The sequence below is a fragment of the Chrysochloris asiatica genome, unplaced genomic scaffold, assembly GCF_000296735.1.
Source record: "Chrysochloris asiatica unplaced genomic scaffold, ChrAsi1.0 scaffold00009, whole genome shotgun sequence".
NCBI lineage: Eukaryota > Metazoa > Chordata > Mammalia > Afrosoricida > Chrysochloridae > Chrysochloris > Chrysochloris asiatica.
In genome coordinates, this window is record NW_006408527.1 from 16,297,848 (window position 1) to 16,316,615 (window position 18,768).

Genomic DNA, 18,768 nt, shown 5'->3' on the forward strand with positions numbered 1-18,768 from the left:
GCTGAAAGAGTCTTAAAGGTGGAATCCTGAATAGGATCTCAATCTTCGCTTTGCAGGTTCAAAGATTAATATGATACAACGGATTAAGCATTGGGTTGGAAGCCATAATACCTGAGTTAGATTCCTGTCTCTTCCATGCAGATTGGTATGACCTTGGACAAATTCTTTCACTTCAATTTCCTCATCTAAAAAAATGAGGTTAGCAATGCCTACTTCACCTGTGGTTATGTGAATGAAAGCAGATTACCTCTATGAAAATGTTCTGCAAACCAAATATGACTATGAGAAACTGTTCAGGCTCAGGGGAGACTCCCTCACACTAAGGAAGATCACACTGTATCAGTTGATAGACCAGAATGTCCATGGATCTTAATAAATGAGAAATGAACCTTTAGGCAGCACTGAATGTTCCAGAACAGAGTTATAGTCAGATAATTCTTTGGTGGGCTTGGTACCCCAGCATGGGAACGTACTTTTTTGGTTTAGACGTCACTGTCACCAGCTATCTGAAAAGCCTAATGACATCTACTTTCTAGGAATTGCCTGTCCAAAGTCTGGAACAGGTCAGGCTCCCCACACCACTGGACCGTGCAGGGAACACATGGACAAACGCATGCCCTCTGGCTGTGCTCTATTATTACAGTCTTCCATTTATTCCACAAGTCTGTATCAAGCTCCTACTAAGTACTAAGCATCAGGCATTGAGCTAGCTTCTAAGGATAAAAAAGTGCACAAGACAGACACCGTCCTGCCCTCCTTCCAGAGGCCACATAGTCTTGAGAGGCAGACTGACCAGTGGACACGCCATTACATACATTTTCCATCTGCGTTCTGATGATGAAGCAGAGGGAGCCTGGGAAAGGGCTCCAGGGTGGAGTCTACTCACATGATCTCCCATCAACCATGTGGAAGACATGTGCAGGTCACCGTGCTGCATGCTGGGTTTCTTCAGCTATATTCGTCCTCAGCTTGAATGACAACTCGGAGTGCATTCAGGTGTTTCCCTAGTCCCCTACAAACAATGCATCTATATACTATCCTTTAGGTTGGGCTTGCAGATATTTCATTCTTTCATTCACACAACATATTTATTGAGTCTCTTTTATGAAAGATGAGACGTCCTGCTCCCGTAAAGATTAACAGCCTCAGAAACCCTGTGCAGGGTCGCTATGAGTTGGAACCGACTCCACAGCACATAACAACAACAATTATGCCCTGTTAGTAAGTGATAGAATTCTTCCCTTCCATGTGGGAGAACCAGAATTGATTCCTGCCCAATTCATTTTACCTGCAGCCACCAAATGTCTGCCAGTGATAACTAGTGATGGTAAACAAGTTTCAGCGGAACTTCCAGAGTAAGACGGAAGAAAAGGCTTGAGGACTAGCCACTGGTTTTAAAAAATCAGTCAATGAAACTCCTACAAATCACAACAGCCCAATCTGCAACCCAAGACCATGAAGCATTCATTTCTTATTCTGTTGTGCATGGGGTAATTTCATGACAGCGAACAGCATTCGGCCCTGAAGCTAGTTCATATCACCTTCTCAGGGCACTTTTGCCTTAACGTCCAGGAGTGCCTTACTGAAGTCCCCTGTACCAATGCCAATCCCAGCCCACTTCAGCATCCCTGTTTTCTTTTGGAAAGGTGGGGGAACAACTCAGCAAAGGAAGGAATGTCTAGTGTCAAGGGGCCTTTCCTCCCACCTGACCTCCCTCATCATTCCAAAGTGCTCAATGGGCGTGGGATGGGCAGCTGTAACCCAGAAGACAAGTAGCAGCTTGTTCAGTCCCACAGCCCAAATCCAAATCCACTGCTGTCGAATCGATTCTGACTCACAGTGACACTACAGGACAGAGGGAGACTGCTCCCTAAAGCTTCTGAGTATGCAAATCTTTACAGAAGCAGACTGCCTCATCTTTCTTCTTCAGAGGGCTGGTGGGTTCCAACCACTCACCTTCTGACGAACAGCCCAACACATGTGTTCATTAATTCCTGACCCAGGAGGACATTAATTCCTGTGAATTTTAACTTTGCCAGCATTAATGTTGGCTTACATAGAATTGTTGTAAGTCCATTTTCTTGAGCACCTTGAGTCAAATAGCCTCTTGTTCGCTGAGCCTCCTACCTGGTGACTAGGTGGGCAGGGGCTGCTTTTGCACTGCACTGATGGGTACACCAAGGTGCAAAGCTTACAATGACCTAAGGTCAGGGACAGGACTGGGAAGCGGGTCTCTAGCACAGCCCCAAACCTCCTCCCAATCATGGCTCATCCCCTTCCTCAGGGATACTCAGAGGCCCACTGTCCCCATCCCTCCAGCCTTCAAAGCAAGCAGCCTCAGGGCCCAACCCCTAGGGTGGTCTCAATGGGTCCCATTGTCCAAATGGCTATTTGGCCTGCCCCCCCTGCCCCATAAGCAACAGGACAACAAGCTCAGAAAGGAGTCTGCCCTGTCCTCCTCAACTTCAGTTGGCCGCCTTGGGGGAGCTTGTGGGGCAGGGGCCCAGCTGAATGTGACCTATTGTCTTCAGGGTGGATTTAGGAAGTGCCAGGCTCCCATCAAACAGCCCTGCTCCCCAGGTAAAACAAAAAAAGGGCTGTTCATTTGGGACCTTTTTTCCCTTATCTCCTTTTCCTATCTCCTCTGGTGTAGTTTTCAAAACCACTTCCCCTCTGAGCCAATCAGAAGCCAGGGCTCACCCCGTGGCCCTGAGGTAAAGTTATTTATAAACGCCTCCCTGGATTATTTGAGCAGAGCCCTTTCGAACACCTCTGGAACACCTTTCAGCTGCCCGCTCCCCAGACACACCTGCAGCCCTGCCCAGCCTGGTTCTGCTCACCCACCGGTAAGCTCCACCCTGCCCACACCACTGGGCTGGGGGTCACCCTTGAAGAGGACAGGCACTAGGAAATTGGGTGGAGGGATGACAGGAGCCAGCTGGTCAGGGTAGTGGGCTGTTTGCCAACCCGAACACCAGTGCAGAGAACGTTCTGGCCTCTGAACTTGACAGCAGCCCCTCAGTTCCTCACTTGAGCCAACCCACTGGGTCCTCACTTCCATCAAGCATCTCAGTGGTAAAGTAGGAGGCAGAAGAGAGCTTGTTGGACAGAGGCTCTGATGGAGGAGGGTCCTCTTAACTCAAAATAGAGTGAGGCAAAATATACAGATCCCTTTGCAAGGGCTACCAGGGAAAGGAAAGAGTACAAATGGTGGCCCATCCTCAGTACTCAGTTTTGAAGCTGCTATCTCCAATTCTCCCCCTTTCTGTTCAAGTCTTTAGAAGCAGAAGCTTTTAATGCTTGGCTTGCCTGTCTTCTTTATAGAACTATTCCCTCTCTCTCCATCCCCTAGACATCTTCTTCCTTCACTCACTCATTTCTCCACCAGCTGGGAGTATGGAGCCCCATTTGTCACCACTAATCTTGAGAAATTAAAGAAAAGGAGACTAAGAAGCGGAAAGGGCAAGCAAAGTTTCAACTCTCTGTTAGGATGTTGGGGGCAGAACCCAGGGGACCTGACTCACAGACAAAATGCTTCAGCCCAGGAGGGTTTGGGTGAGGACAATGGATGACAAGCCAACCCCACTAGCTCCCAGCCTCCTAAACCTTTATCCTGTAGCTCTGAGGACTACAGATAGTGTAGTCCAAGCTGCCCTCAGATAGTGCCCCATTTCACAAAACCAGCCCACAGGGGTCCAGCCAACATTAACATATCTCTTATCATTCTAGAGTATATCTGGATCTCGGTGTGTCTATGCACGGGGAGGAAGGCCACCCTTTAGGGCAGGTGCCTATCAGAGTGGCACAGCCACCCAGGTAGGACAGACCGAGAGAGAGCTTTCTTTCACCTTGAATGACTTTACTCACATAGCCCTCTCCTAGAACCCTATAATCTGCCCCACTGCTCCCCTTGACCCAGTGTTCGAAAATCTGGATAGTCCCTCTCTGGGCGGTGGGGAGACAGCATATTCACCACCTTCACTACCAGGATGGTCTTCTTAGGTATTTTCCAAGCCTGATAAAATGTTCTGAGGCTCATTTGTATGAAATCAGAGAGGCAGAGATGGACTGTTTTTTATTTATCTTTTTGTATCCAGAGTCTTTCTGGTGAGTGACATATAGTATGTGTTTAATGAATATGTTGAATTGAACCAAACGACCAAATACAGATCATCATGAAGCTTCATGAGGGAATAGGGGACAACTGAGCTTCAGAGAATAGGACCATTACTTGGAAGATGGTAGCTACAGGACTACCACCTCAAAGAGAGTTGCTCTTCTGCCACTGCCTGTTTGAGCTTTGACCTGGATTACTTGGACCAGACTTAGACCCATCGCTGGTCTCCTTGTCTGTTCCACTGCTTCCAAATGAGGCCAATCCTTGTCTCTTTTAAGACATCTAGAAATCCATTTAACTTTATGTGTCTGTTTCATGAATCATATAGCTTTGTTCAGTTCTTACTGTTGGAAAGTGCTTTACAAAGTCTAGCTTCAATCCCTTGTGCTAGAATTTATTTCCTCCACCCAGCACCTATCCACCTGTCCCCAGCAAGGAAAGCAGAGAAGGAGGAGGAGAGTGGGCTTGGAGATAAGGAGTCCAGATTTGGAAGAGGGTAGCAGTGAATCAGGATCCCTTATCTCCTCCTCCCTCTCTGCTTTCCTTGCTGGGGACAGGTGGATGGGTGCTGGGCGGAGGAACAGATTCCACAGCACTTAATAACAAGAAAAAGTAGTGATCAATGAACCCTGGGGACACAGTGCTTAAAGTGCTCAACTGTTAATGCAAAAGTCAGTGGTTGGAACCTACCAGCCATTCCCAGTAAGAAAGATGAAGTAGCCTGCTTCTATGAAGATTTATAGCTTTGGAAACCCTGTGGGGCAGTTCTACTCAGGGTCAGCAGTTCGAAACTACCAGCTGTTCTGTGGGAGAAAGATGAGGCTTTCTGGTCCCGTAAAGATTTACAGCCTCGGAAACCCTGTACAGGGTCGCTATGAGTCAGAACCGACTCCACGGCACTTAACAACAACAACAGTAGGGGCACTATGAACCAGAATGGACTTGTCAGCAACAGATCTAGCAGGAAATCTCTCCCTTATGGGCAATACCAGTGCCTCCAACAGCCAGACAGCTGGACGGGACTGCAGGGACCTTTCATCCGCCCACCTCCCCATATTACTGATAAAGAAATGAGGTTGTGGTAAGAAGGGGGCTGGAGATTTGCCTAAGAAGCATGGGAACAATGGTGGTGGTGGTTATGTGCTGTGAAGTTGATTCTAACTCACAGCAACCCTGCATAGGGTTTCCGAAGCTGGAAATCTTTGTGGGAGCAGAAAGCCTCATCTTTTTCCCACAGGATAGCTGGTACTTTTGAACCACTGACCTTGAGGTTAGCAATCTGACTCATAACCACTACACTACCAGAGCTCCTTATGAGAACAATAGAAAGAAAAAAAAAATGTTAATAGCATGTCCTACAGGTTTAAGACCTCTGTATTCTCCCTTGTCCAGCCAGGGACATGGTCTCCAGCTAAGACCCCAGTCCTCCTATCCCATTGCCAACCCACACCCAGACCCTTTCCCTGAGGCCTCTACCTTGGATGAAGTGGGGAGGCAGCCTCCAGAAGCTAGGGCAAAGGAGAAACCTCAAAGTGACCTTCCTTTTCCCAGAACACAGCTTTCGACCTGGTAGAGACCAGTGATAAGAACTCAGGCTGGGTTGACCAAGCTGGGGCTGCTCCTGTGGCTGGTGCATGTGTGTCAAAGAAGCCTCCAGATACACACATGCCACACCACACACATACACACATACATCAACACCCTGGGCAGGACTGGGGAGGAAATACAACTGGACCACCATGGCAAGCTCACCTCCAGACCTGACAACAGAGTCTTGACCATCCTGCTCCTCAGGTGTCCTTCCTGCCTCTAAAATCTATTTTCTGCTTCTCTTTTCACTAGGTCTGGCAAATTTTGGAGGAGCAAGGGCCTAGGCAGGGGAGACTTATGGGTCATGGGAAAAGGAAGACCAAGAAGGGCAGAGTGATTGCTGGGGATTGCAGATTAAGAATCCTCCAGAGTAAGAGTTATTGTTTTGAAGTACCGTTGAGTCAGTTCCAACTCATGGTGACCCTGTATAAGATTTCCAAGGAGCAGCTGGTGGGTTTGAACTGCCAACCTTGTGGCTTGCATGCAATCATATAAAAAGAACCCAAAAGTTCAGTTGTGACTCAGGATAATTCTATGTGTGCTAGAGAGAACTATCTTCCATATGGTTTTCAATGGCTGACTTTTTCAGAGTAGAATGTCAGGCTTTTCTCCCACAAAACCTCTGGCTGGACTCAAACTTCCCACCTTTCAGTTAGCAGAAGAGCATGTTAATTGTTTATAGCACCAGAGACTCCAGCATCATTATCATAATACAGTTGGGTTTACTGCATGCTTTCCATGGTCAAGCACTGCTCCAAGCCTGTCCATGCACTATGCTCAAGCCCAAATCTGCCCACATGAGGGTGGTAACAGACAGACTCTTGTCAGAAAATGATTAGAAGGAAGAACCAACCAAGGGGCTGTCTTTTGCATGTGTCATTGTGAAGGAATTAGGGTTCTGATGAGAGGCTGTAGGGTTCTGCCCTACTCTATGTCTTCCCTCTGCACCATCTCCCCGTAACACAAGTCTCTCAGCTTTGCAAGATCCCTAGACTCCTCTAGCCCTAGATTCAACCCCAAAGCCTCTCCTGCCCTCTGCCCTCCCCTCCTATCTGTCTACTTCCCTGATCCCACAGCCCTCCTCTAAATCTCTTGGGCTCTTCAGGATCCACCCGATTTCCTCCACAGTGGGGGAGGGTGGCAGGGGCACCTTTTTGTTCCTCAGTATTGTCACATGGCACCTGCTCTCTATTCCTGCTCAGGTGGGAGGGGGCTGAGGCGGCAGTGAGGGGCTGACTCTACTGGGAGGCTGGGCTCCCTGATACACACCTATAGCAATAGAGCACTTGACTATTTTCAGCGATGCTGACATCACCTGGCTGAGCTATGTGTTTGTTTAACTAGGGATCAAGCCGTCAAGTTCCCTAGAGTTCATTCCCTTTCTTGCTCCCTCTTTTACCTTCCCACCCCTAAACTAGCACTTGAAAAACTTTCTCTGGGGTCCCAAGGATCCCAGGGTTCCTTTAACTAGCTGGGGTCCCCAGGATCCTGTCTACAGGAAGCAGTACCCTTCCGCCCCACTGGTTCACCCTTGTCTGCCTCTCCCATCCCCCTTTCCTGTACCTTGGCTCCATGACCTGAAGGACTGGCTGGGGATGAAGTAACCTCCCCTCCTAAGCCCCACCCCACCTCAACCCTTTTCTTGGAATTAGGAAGTATATTGAGAGCACCTCCTCACCAGGAGCTGTGGCTGCAAATTTGAGACTTTATCGTTGTCCTGGAAAACCCTTGACAAGAGAAACAGAATTCTTGAAGTCCTGTCCTGTCAACCAGGTAGAAACCACTGGGGTGGTTTGAAAGGGGCATTCTGGGTGCCACTCAGGGGGCAACCTTCAGATAGTAGGGATCAGCATCTTCCCTGGAAGGGCTAGACCTTTCAACCAGGAGCACTGGAATTGGAGTCAACAGCTCAGTTCAGAGTTCCACCCCACCTCTCTCCAAGACTCATCTGTGAAATGAAAGGACAACTAGCATCAGGTCCCTAGGTAGTGTGAACAGTTTTCACTCAACCACTAACCGAAAGGCTGGAGGATTTGAACCCACACAACAGTATCATGGAAGAAAGGTCTGGTGATCTGAAAAAAAAAAAACAGCCATTGAAAACCTTATGGAGAGTCACCAAAAATAGGAATAGACTCCATGGCAACTGGTTTGGTTAGGGTGTGCTTGTGTGTTTGTTTATTTGTTTGTTTTGGAACTTTCATAGTCCTTGAATTACTTTCTAGACAACACTTTCTATGAGTCTGATCAGCTGCTGGCTTCTCTTTCTTCTTATGTGTGGTGTAAATTCAAGATTGTGAAAGCTCCCAGATTCCTCTTTCCTCCAATACCCTGTTTCTGAGATGAAGTGGGTAGGGTACTTGGGAAAAGGAACCAGATGAGTATTCCAGTAAAGCAAAAGAACTTCTTTCCTCCTGTTAGTCTGTGTAGGAGGGGACTCTCCTGGCATCTAGTCACCCAGAGGGGCAGAAACTGTCCTGAGTCATTCACCTCTTGTCCTCTGAAGTTTGTCCACACCAGCACCCCTTTCCTACCTGCCTTCTTTGGAAGTGACAGCCAGGAATAGCCAAAACCAACACTAGCGTACTGGGGGGTGTCGGGGGGATAGTTCAGATCAACTCAGCTGTGGTACTATGGGATAAGCATTGGGTTGTAAACCACAAGGTCAGTGGTTAAAATCCACTGACCTCTAGGTGGGAGAAAGATGAGGCTTTCTGCTTCCTTAAGGACTTACACAGTATCGGACACCTATGTTGTTGTGTTGTTGTGAAGTGCCATCAAGTTGGTTCCGACCCATAGTGACCCTGTATAGGGTTTCCGAGGAGCAGCTGGTGAGCTTGAACTGCTGACCTTGCAGTTCAAACGGCTTTGCAGTCTGGCGCATTAACCTACAGCGCCACACCAGGAGTCCATCAGACACCTATATAGGGTATTAAAACTGACTCGAAGGCAGTAGGTTTGAGGTTTTTTGTTTTTTAAAGGAGATCAGAGGAGAGAAACCTTTGAAGCCGGTGCTTAAGAAAGACTCCTGGTGTGGCCCTGTAGGATAAGCACCAGATTGTTAACCACAAGGTTAGTGGTTCAAACCTACCAACTGCTCCTCAGAAACCCTACACAGAGTCGATATGAGTCATACCAACTTAATGACACTTTACAACAACAGAGCAGAAGAGGAAGGAAGGGGAAGAGGAGGAAGACAAGAAGAGCCCAAGCAACTCTTCAGGGTCTAGAAAGGCAGGTCTGGAAAGGCAGAAATTAGTCACGGCATCTCAGGAAGACAATGTGAATACAGAGCCATAGGTGGAACGGGAGTAAGCTTGTTTGGGCCCAGCCTGGGAGGCATGGGGGAATCCAGTGGCAAATCTCCCAAATCTACCAAAATGGGGCCAGATGATGAAAGGACGAAAATGCCAAAATACTAAGAATTGGCTTGATCCTCCTGGCAATGAGGAAACTAAAGGTGTAAACAGGGGGTAGAGGCTGGATTGGAGGGCAAGAGAAATGTGTTCAAGATCTATTGCAATGGTCCAGGTGTGAGACCTGGCCAGGTAAGGAGGGGAGAATCATAGAGACATGGGAGACACCATGGCAGGAAAAAAACACAAAAAACTATAGAATTAGACAACTTGATGTGGAGGCTGATGGGGAGGACAAGAGCAGGAGCAGCAGGCGGAGAGGCTTGGGTGACAAGGAGAAAATGGAGGAGTCAGGAGGGGAAAATGGGTCAAGCAGGCTCAGGTGTTAGCAACACCTTCCCCACAAATGCACTAGAAGAGTTTGTAGCCTCTGAAAGCAGCCAGGGAAGGGACTTTCGAGACACCTCCTGCTGAATGTCATGAAATCAGTTTCCTAGCACCACCTTCTCGAGGGAGCTCCCCTCTGCTGATTCAACCCTACCACCACCACCCTTAAAACTTTTGCCTGTTCCTTTATCCTGGGACAAAGACCCCAAGCCACATCTCTGAAGTAAAGCCTGATGGATCACACTCCTCATTCATTGTGCTCACGGTTTGCCTGTCAGGAAAACCACTGGAAAGGTAGACCCTTACAGCTCCTGGAGAAGGTACAGAAGAGACTGAAAGCTTCTGACTAGTCTCTTCTAAGAGGGAGGAAGCTCCCTCCCATCTTAATAATCACCGTTAACATTGGGTGCCTGTGAAAAGCCAGTCACTTCGTACATATAATGTCATTTAATCCTCATAGCCCCCTCCAGGCACTGTTTTTATCCCCATTTACAGATGAAGAAATGAAATCTGTGAGCCCAGGTCATTCTGACTCTAAAAAATTTGTGCTGTTTCCCTTATGCTTCTCTGATGATTTCTCCCACTGAGATTGTCATACATGTCCTCACCATTACTCATATTTGCCCATGTCTCTTCCAAAATATCACTGATGGATTCATTGCACACGCACTTATTGAATACATACTAAGTGCCAGCAGTTCAAATCTACCAGCTGCTCCCCGAGAGAGAGAGAGAGAGAGAGAGAGAGAGAGAGAGAGAGAGAGAGAGAGAGAGAGAGAATGAAGCTGTCTGGTCCCATGAAGATTTTCCATCTGAAACTACTGTGGGTAGTATCAATCCCATCTTCCCTTCCAGTTGGATACTATCAGTGGGGGTCTACTAGCATTCTTGCTTATAGTTCTCTGTAGACTTGATACCAAATGAATAGAGGGTACCAGTCCAACTTTCATCACCCCAAGTGTAAGTTGTTATTAATGATAATGATTTACATTTACATCATTCTGTGCAGGTTATGAAAGGAAACCTGATGGTACATAGGTTAAATGTTGGGCTACTCACCACAAGGTCAGTGATTCAAAGCCACCAGCTGCTCGGAAAGAGAAAGATGGGGCAGTAGGCGCTCCAAGATTTACAGTCTCAGAAACCCTAGGGAACTGTTCTATTCTGTCCTGTAGGGTTGATAGGAACCAGAGCAGACTTGAGGGCTGTGGGTTTGGTACATGCATAACCCTTTCACATAAATTGACTCATTAAATCCTCACAACAACTATGTGAAGTATGTTCTCCCCATTTTATTGATGAGGTATCTGGGGGTCAGAGACACAATGTCATCTATGCTTCCTCATCAGTAATGCCGGGACTAGAACCCAGGTTTCTAGGCTTTTCATTAATGTTCTATTTCTCTCCCCAGTCTACTCTGCTCTGAAAACATCCTGTACTCTCCCAGTTTCTCGGCTAGGAAGTTGCAGGGCATTCCTAGTCCCCTGGGTGGTTACTCACTTTCAACGCCATTGCAAATCATATTCCAAACTGGTGACAGTCACCCCACCCTCCTGGCCTCCCAGACATAAATCCTCCCTCTAAACCTGCCCCATCTCGTTCCTCTCCTTTCTTCCTCTGAGGTCTTCAAAACAGGCTTCTCCCAGCTCCGGTGAGCAGGAAGGTGACCAGTAGTTGGAAGACAGAGAAGGAAAGGTTCTTTCAGGGAGCTCCTCTGGGCCTCAGGGGCCCTGGCGCTTAGTTCTGCCCCACTCAGCTCCTGGAACATCAGCAAGATTGCGCAAAAGTGAGGAGGAGAGAAACACTAGTACACAGGGTGGGAAAGGTTAGGCACAGGTAGCCGTGGGAGACAGCTGCCAGCGGACCATTCTGATTTCCCCAAACACGCCACTGTACCCCAGGGAAACCTGTTGGTGAAGTCCTACACGTCTTGTTCAAGGAGGGTCCTCCTGAGGTCACCTTAGCCATCCCCCTGCCTCCGGGCAACCTGTTTTCTCTGTTTCTTCCAAGCGAACTGGCTGAATGGTATGAGCCTTTCTGCCAGGGAAATTGAGGTGTGGGAAGGGTGAGTAGTTTGTGGGGCTCTGGGGGTCCCATGGGTAGGATCCATGTGCTAAGTCCCAGCCACGACACCTGTCCTCACACTCCTATGTCCTCGTTGCTGGTGTTCAGCGGGGGTGAGCGTGATGTCACAGGTACGGAGTGGCAATCCAATGCTGGGCGCCAAGCAAAACAGACAGGGCGAGTGTGTGCATCATCAGTGCCTGGGAAGGAAAGCCACTAGGGAAGTGAGTCTGGTGGAATGACTTGAAAGAGGGAAGGGAGGCACTTAGCCGGATGGGGGCGGGGAAGACCAGGATAAAACTGCTGCAGCGAGGACCCGAGGAGAAGGCCCAAGCTGGCACTGGGAAGGGATGCCCCCTCACTGTATCCAACTCTGCTTCTCCCAAAGCTTGTCAATGTCCCAGACATGAGCCAGCCCAGGCCCCGCTACGTAGTAGACAGAGCTGCATACTCTCTCACCCTCTTCGATGATGAGTTTGAGAAGAAGGACCGGACCTATCCAGTGGGAGAGAAGCTTCGAAATGCCTTCAGGTAATGTGGCCCAGAGCCCAGTCTCCTATTTCCTCTACTCCCCCCTTCTTCCCTGACCAAATTCTGTCCTGCACCAGGCCATAGCTCCTGCACCCAATTTCCTAAAACAGGAGTCTGAGAAATCCCTCAAGAGATGAAGTTCCAAATCTCATCTGTACTGAGAGACCCCCAGGGAAGATGGGGACTAGATCTACAAGAACCTTCTACAGGTTCAGGACATCCTCAGCCCCCCTACATGGGGTTCCTCCACTTTCTCAGCCTGTCCAAGTCACTCTTGGGTTTTTAAGGGAGCTATCGGGGGGCATGCTACAATATGGAGGTTGGGGGATATCAGACTCTTACTTCAATGTCATGTTGCCTCTTTACTTAAGGAAAACTGAAACTTCCACTATCCCATGTCCTTTGTTCTCTTTCACTGCTAATGCTCCTCCCAGAGAATACCCAAATGAGGCCCTCATTTTCTTGGCTCTCCTGAAGGGGGCCTAGAGGAACTCATACTAGCCCCTGGGTTCTTTCCACTCTCAGATCCCGAATCCCCACCATTCCTTTCCTGGACGGAAGGGGCTACATCAGGTGCTCTAGGCCCATACCCCAGAGGCCTGAGGCTATGAGCTACACCCTCCCCCTTCCCAGACTCCTGGCAGACCTCCTCAGGCCTAGCTGTGGGCTGGCTTGCTCTCCCTCACTCCCCTGGGGAAACAGCTGATTCAATTACCTGGATTGAGGTCACTGGCAATGGTTGAAGTGGAGATGCAGGTGGAACTGGTTCAGGCCAGGGGAATCACCCACTTGAGTTTTAACTAAAGCCCCAGCCCAACCCTGCTTCTCCTGGGAGGATCCATATCTACCCAGTTACAGTCAAGGTCTTAGGTACCTGGTGTCTGGGCACTGTACCCACACCTGTGCACCCTGGAACAGGTGGGCACTGCCGGTCCTTGTGGTGGTGGTGGTGGTGGTGGTGATGGTGGTGATGTACCGTGGAGTCGGTTCTGACTCAGTGAACCTGCATAGGGTTTCTAAGCCTGGAAATCTTTACAGGAGCAGAAAGCATCTTCTTTCTCCCGCAGAACAGCTGGTAGTTTTGAACTACTTGTGCTCAGCATTTAAGTTTGGGTTCTTTCTTGGGGAGGTGGAGTATTTGCTGTTGCCCTGAAATGCTGAGGTGGTGAGAATTACAAAGGAATGAAGAGAACTAGCATGTTCCATCTGGCAGGCATGAGCCTTGAGCTCAATACTCAATCAATATTTGTTTAATGAATGAATGAATCTCTAGAAAGCTAACCCTTCTCTCCACTTCCCTCTTTATGGCCTCTGGGGTGTCTGGCATCTATTTCCAACTCTTCTTTCAGGCTTCAATTTGCTTTGCCCAAAGTATAACAAGCTTGCAAGTAAGGTTAGGTATGTACTACCCCTCAAGCACGTTGTTTACATTGTTTTTCTTCCCCTAACCAGCTCTCTCTTCATGAGCCCACTTTCCTCTGCCACAAGCAAACCTGATAGAGCTCTTATCAAGCTGGTTGTATTTTGAGCTAAAGATTTTGAGTTGCTTTAAGTTATTGACCATCAGTCCAACTCCCCTTCCTCCATCCCAGTGAAGAAAGAGACCCACCAGCCCCAGATGAGACCAGATGTTGATGGTGATACCATTCTACAGAAAATCTGCTCAGGCTTCACAGGGTACAAAGCATAGTCTGTGTTGGTTTCAGCCTTGGGTGACATCCAGGGGACCCAGTGTCAGGGAAACTATTGTTGAGCAACAGTAAAGAGCAGGAATTGGTACAGGGCAGGAAAGGAGGCTAATCAACGTGAGCCCATGAGTCACCAGATGGTCTCGAAGTATTTGAGTTCCTTTAAATGGGAGAAGAAAAGCAAATGTTCACCCCACCCCCACCCCCGCTTCCAGTCATCAATCCATTAGCTGTCACCCTTGCATTTGTAGGCCCTTGTTCCTACCGCTCTGGAGTTTCTATGAAAGGATCTAGAGGTGTTCAACAAACAGGGACGGAATCAACAATCCCCACCCTGCATTGACCGGTGAACAGCTCCCCCATTCTTCTCTCTCCTGCTGATGAATTAGCAGGGGAAAGAACTCGGGGATTAGAGTCACCACACATAATAGAGCATGAGTCAGCGGGAGTGTACCCTACAAAGATAATAGAACCTTCCTTTGGGGGAAAGTCCTAAGAAAACTGTAGCCCCCATTCTGTCAATGTTTCCATACCAGCCTGTCCTTCGCTGATTCACGCATTCATTTTTTCAACAGCTATTTACTAAGTACCCTTGGGTCATGCCCAAGACACATAAAGATGAACAAGAAAGACAGACTTCTCTCCATGGTAGGGTTTGATGTCTAGTGGGCGAGACAGACAAAAAGTGAGTGATTACAATGTAAGGGTATAGACAAGGGAGCCTGCACCTGTGTTCATGTGGGGTTCCCAAACAGCTTTACCTGGAGAAACTCCATCTGAGCTAGAAAGGGATCTGACACCTCTGAAGACTAAGTCACCATAAAATCCAAGTCATGTGGACTCCCTGGGATGAGCAGCCAGCCCTTAGAAGACCTGCAGATAACACCCAGGACATACTGACAGGTTCTTCAAGAGAAACTTCCTGCCTTTTCTTCTCAATGTCCCTGGGGTATTCAGTGTCAGACCTGAGTTATGAATTGATTTTTAATGAATGAATAAATTAATGAATTACCAGGAACAGGATATGATAGTCTCTCCAAAACTTAGGAGCCCTGGTGGCCCAGTGTTTAAGCACTCAGCTGCTAACCAAAAGGTCAGTGGTTCAAACCCACCAACAGTTCAGCAGGAGAAAAGATCTAGCAAAAAGACCATATAGGAAACCCTATAGTACAGATCTCCTGTCATACAGCGTTACTAGGAATCGACTCAGGGGCATAACAATGACAGCTCCCTAACTTGGAGTGTCAAAGTCATATTATTGAAAAGCTGCTCTCTTCTTCCATAGATGTTCCTCAGCCAAGATCAAAGCTGCGGTGTTTGGACTGCTTCCTATACTCTCCTGGCTCCCCAAGTACAAGATCAAAGACTACATCGTCCCCGACCTGCTTGGTGGACTCAGCGGTGGATCGATCCAGGTCCCACAAGGTAAGAAGGGTCCCCTCAGTCAGACTCCGCCCACCCCTAACCCTGTGTGACCTCTATCACCCTGAACCTACAACCTCTTTGTCCTCTGTAGGTATGGCATTTGCTCTGCTGGCCAACCTTCCTGCAGTCAATGGTCTCTACTCTTCTTTTTTCCCTCTGCTGACCTACTTCTTCCTGGGGGGTGTGCACCAGATGGTGCCAGGTAAGTCCTCTCCCCTCTTGGTGGGCAGGATAGCTTAGCAAACAAACTTGGGTGGTGTGGTAAATGAGGGCTTCGGGTGATTTGTCAGCTGCATTCTCTTCGAGTTGGCACTGGTCAGTCCTGGATGGACGGTCACTGTGAGAGTCAGTCCTGTCTCCTATGACCTTGAAGAAAACACTTAGCGCCTGTGTCCTCAATTTGCATGACCTGTTCTGCCTCCCTCCCTGGGCTGTGGGGAAGACTGGGTAGAACAAGATACACCGCACGCCATAATACGTGAGAAACTATCATTCTAACTCACAGGCTGGCCCGGCAGGCCTCTGTGGAGACATCTGGTGCCAGCCAGCGCTAGGTGAGATGAAACACCAGGCCTGGCTTCCAATTCGCGCACTGTTGGTATTTCTAAGCCCATTTTCTCACACGCCCAGTGCGATAATAAAAAAAGTGGAGGTGAGAGTGCTGTAAAAACGACAGCTCACATACCAATGGAAAGGCTTGTAGTTACACAGGAGAGAAGCCTTGGAGGGGGGAAACTACCACCATAGCTTGGGAAGTATTCCTGGGCCCCCTTCTGTGTCTGGAGGCGTGGCCCAAACCTCTGACTTTTACGGCTGGTGGGGGGGCACCACAGGTACCTTTGCCGTTATCAGCATCCTGGTGGGTAACATCTGTCTGCAGCTGGCCCCAGAGTCAAAATTCCGGGTCTTCAACAACGCCACCAATGAGAGCTATGTGGACACAGAGTCTATGGAGGCGGAGAGGCTGCACGTGTCGGCCACACTAGCCTGCTTGACTGCTGTCATCCAGGTGAGAGGACAGCCTCCACCCCTACCAGGACCCAGGCTCAGGAGGGCCCTGCCCCTGCCTCAGGGCCCCAGTTTGAACATTAAGGCTGTTTCCGGTTCTACCTCTTCCCTCTTCCCCATCTCCAGGACCTTGTAAATCAGAGTATCTTCTCATCTGCCCCCAGGATGGACTATTAGACTAGCATCCCCACCTTTGTTGTTGTTAAGTGTCTTCAAGTAGGTTTTGACTCATCACAACCCCTGTATAAGGTTTCTGAGGCGCAACTGGTGAGTTTGAACCCTCAACCTTATGGTCCAAACCAACCTTGTGACCAAGTGCTTATCCTACAGTGCCATACCCAGATTCTAATATCTGGTAACTAGTAAAAACACATTACCATAGAGCTGATTCTGATTCTTGGTGATCCCTTGTGTGTCAGAGTAGAACCGTGTTTCATAGGGTTTCCAATAGCTGGTTTTCTGGAAGGAGATTACCAGGCCTTTTATCCAAGGTGTCTCTGGATGAACTTGAACCTGAAACATTAGGATTAGCAGCTGGACACGTTAACCATTAATCAGGGTCAAAATCAAAATGCAAAAGCAGGTCCTGAGTTTGTTGTGAAGTGCCATAGCAACTCAGTGATCCTGTATAGGGTTTCCAAGGAGCAGCTGGTAGGTTTGAATCACCAACCTTGTGGTCCATGGTCCAGTGCTGATTCTACAGCACCGCACTAGAAGTCCTGAGCTTAAGGACACTCAAACAGATTTTCAGCCTCGCTCCATATCCTTTCCGTTCTCTTTGCCAGCACAGAGAGAATTCCCTCCACTCCTTCCTACACACAGAGACTGCTAAGTTACGGAACACTCCTTGTCCCCTTCCAGCTTCCTCTGCTCCAAGCCTCAGCATCAGCTGCACAACATAAATTGAGCTGTGCAAAGAACTCTGCTAGGCTTTAAGAAGGGAAACACAACCCGCTAGAACACAAAAGCAGGAAGCCACTTCAAAGAGCACCTTTCATTCATTCATTTAATTGTGGGGTTCTTTTGCTTGTTTCCCTGTGCCAGGAAATGGGCTAGGCCCTGGGTTTCAAAGATTAAGTAAGAAAGAGTCTCAGCTCTCCAGGAGCTCGTAGCCCAACAGAGGAAGTAGCCATGTGTAGGTAGTGAGCTGACACAGCATGATAGAACTAGGTACAGTGAGCTGTAGAAATAGAGAGCAGAGGGTCAGGGAAGGCCTCAAAGAGGAGGTGACATTTGACTTGAATTTTAAAGGATGAACAAAAGTTAGCCAATAGCCAAATGAACAGGTGCAGAAGTATGATCCAGAGGAAATAGCACCCAATTGGACTACAGTCTATGAGAGTGTGATCTGACTGAGGATGGGCAAGAGGTTTGGTTGTGTCTGAAGGATAGAGGGCTTCAAGGGAAGAAACCAAAGAAGCTGGCCAGACCGTGAAGTTCTGGATCTGTTCCCTAAGAGAGCAGAGGGCTTGGAAGTTTATAAGGATCATTCAGGCTGCAGAGAAGACAGTGGATAGGAGGGTGGATTAGAATTGAGACAGGGGGGCTATGCAGAAGTCTAGGCAAAAGTGATGGGACACCCAGGTTAAGGTGGTGGTGGTGGACAAGGAAATGGAGGTGGAGTATTTTGTCATTGACATTAACAGGATTTAGTGGTAGATTGGATGTGGGAGGTGAGAGACGATGACTCCCAAGTTTTTGGTTAGGCAATTAGGTAGATGGTGATATCATTTATTGAGAGAGGAAACATTGAGGGAGGGCTGCATTCATTTTACAGATAAAGAAAAGGAAGCCAGAGATGAGTGACAAAGAGTCCTGTGCTCTAAAGGAAGAATATATTAAGGATAGTAAAGGTCACATCAAGGTCAGGACAAGGTGGTACACTGATCCAGGGCTGCATGGAACTCCAGCCATGGGCTTGGGTCAGTAGGCCAAGGGAGCTGTCGACCAGCCTGGTCTTCCCCCACTTCCTTCCTCCTTACAGATGGCCCTGGGTTTTGTGCAGTTTGGCTTTGTGGCCATCTACCTCTCGGAGTCCTTCATCCGGGGCTTCATGACAGCTGCTGGTCTGCAGATCCTCATCTCAGTGCTCAAATACATCTTTGGACTAACCATCCCCTCCTACACAGGCCCAGGGGCCATCGTCTTTGTGAGTCTGGGGATGTACCCCTGCAACTGGGGAAGGGCTCGGGCACACCTATGCAAAGTTGGCTGCTTGAAGGACTTGTGAGTTCGTTATGAGATGTTCCCAAGCAGGGCTGGCTGGTCCATTGTTCAGAAAGGATTCAGGAGGGTTTCCTCCTTAGGAAGGAAGGTGAATACATAACCTTAAGAACCTGCTGAGGCTCTCCGTGAATAATCCTGGCAGAAAACGACATGAACACCCTCCATTGGTTCCCCATTCCAGTGTTTCAGCCACTCCCTGCCTGGAAAGCCCTTCCTTATACATAAGCTCCAGCCTTCCTCCTTTAGTAAGAACCTTTCTGTAGAAAGAGAGTTAGCATTTTCATCCAAGCATGATCAGGGTCGGAACTGTGTTCTGATTGTGCCTCATAACCCACGGGTGGGGGTAGCATGGGGAGAAGGAGTGGGAACCTGTGAG

At 48.5% G+C, this 18,768-nt stretch overlaps 1 protein-coding gene across 1 annotated transcript in view; it reads left to right on the forward strand.

Annotated features, from left to right (window-relative positions):
- Positions 1-2,755: 2,755 nt before the first annotated feature.
- Positions 2,756-18,768, forward strand: part of SLC26A9 (solute carrier family 26 (anion exchanger), member 9) — a 33,905-nt gene continuing 17,892 nt past the window's right edge. The window contains exons 1-6 of the mRNA XM_006834073.1: positions 2,756-2,846; positions 11,903-12,045; positions 15,019-15,158; positions 15,250-15,360; positions 15,992-16,167; positions 18,151-18,315. Coding sequence (XP_006834136.1) covers positions 11,921-12,045; positions 15,019-15,158; positions 15,250-15,360; positions 15,992-16,167; positions 18,151-18,315 — 717 coding nt within the window. The 5' untranslated portion in view covers positions 2,756-2,846; positions 11,903-11,920. The remainder of the gene's footprint in view (positions 2,847-11,902; positions 12,046-15,018; positions 15,159-15,249; positions 15,361-15,991; positions 16,168-18,150; positions 18,316-18,768) is intronic.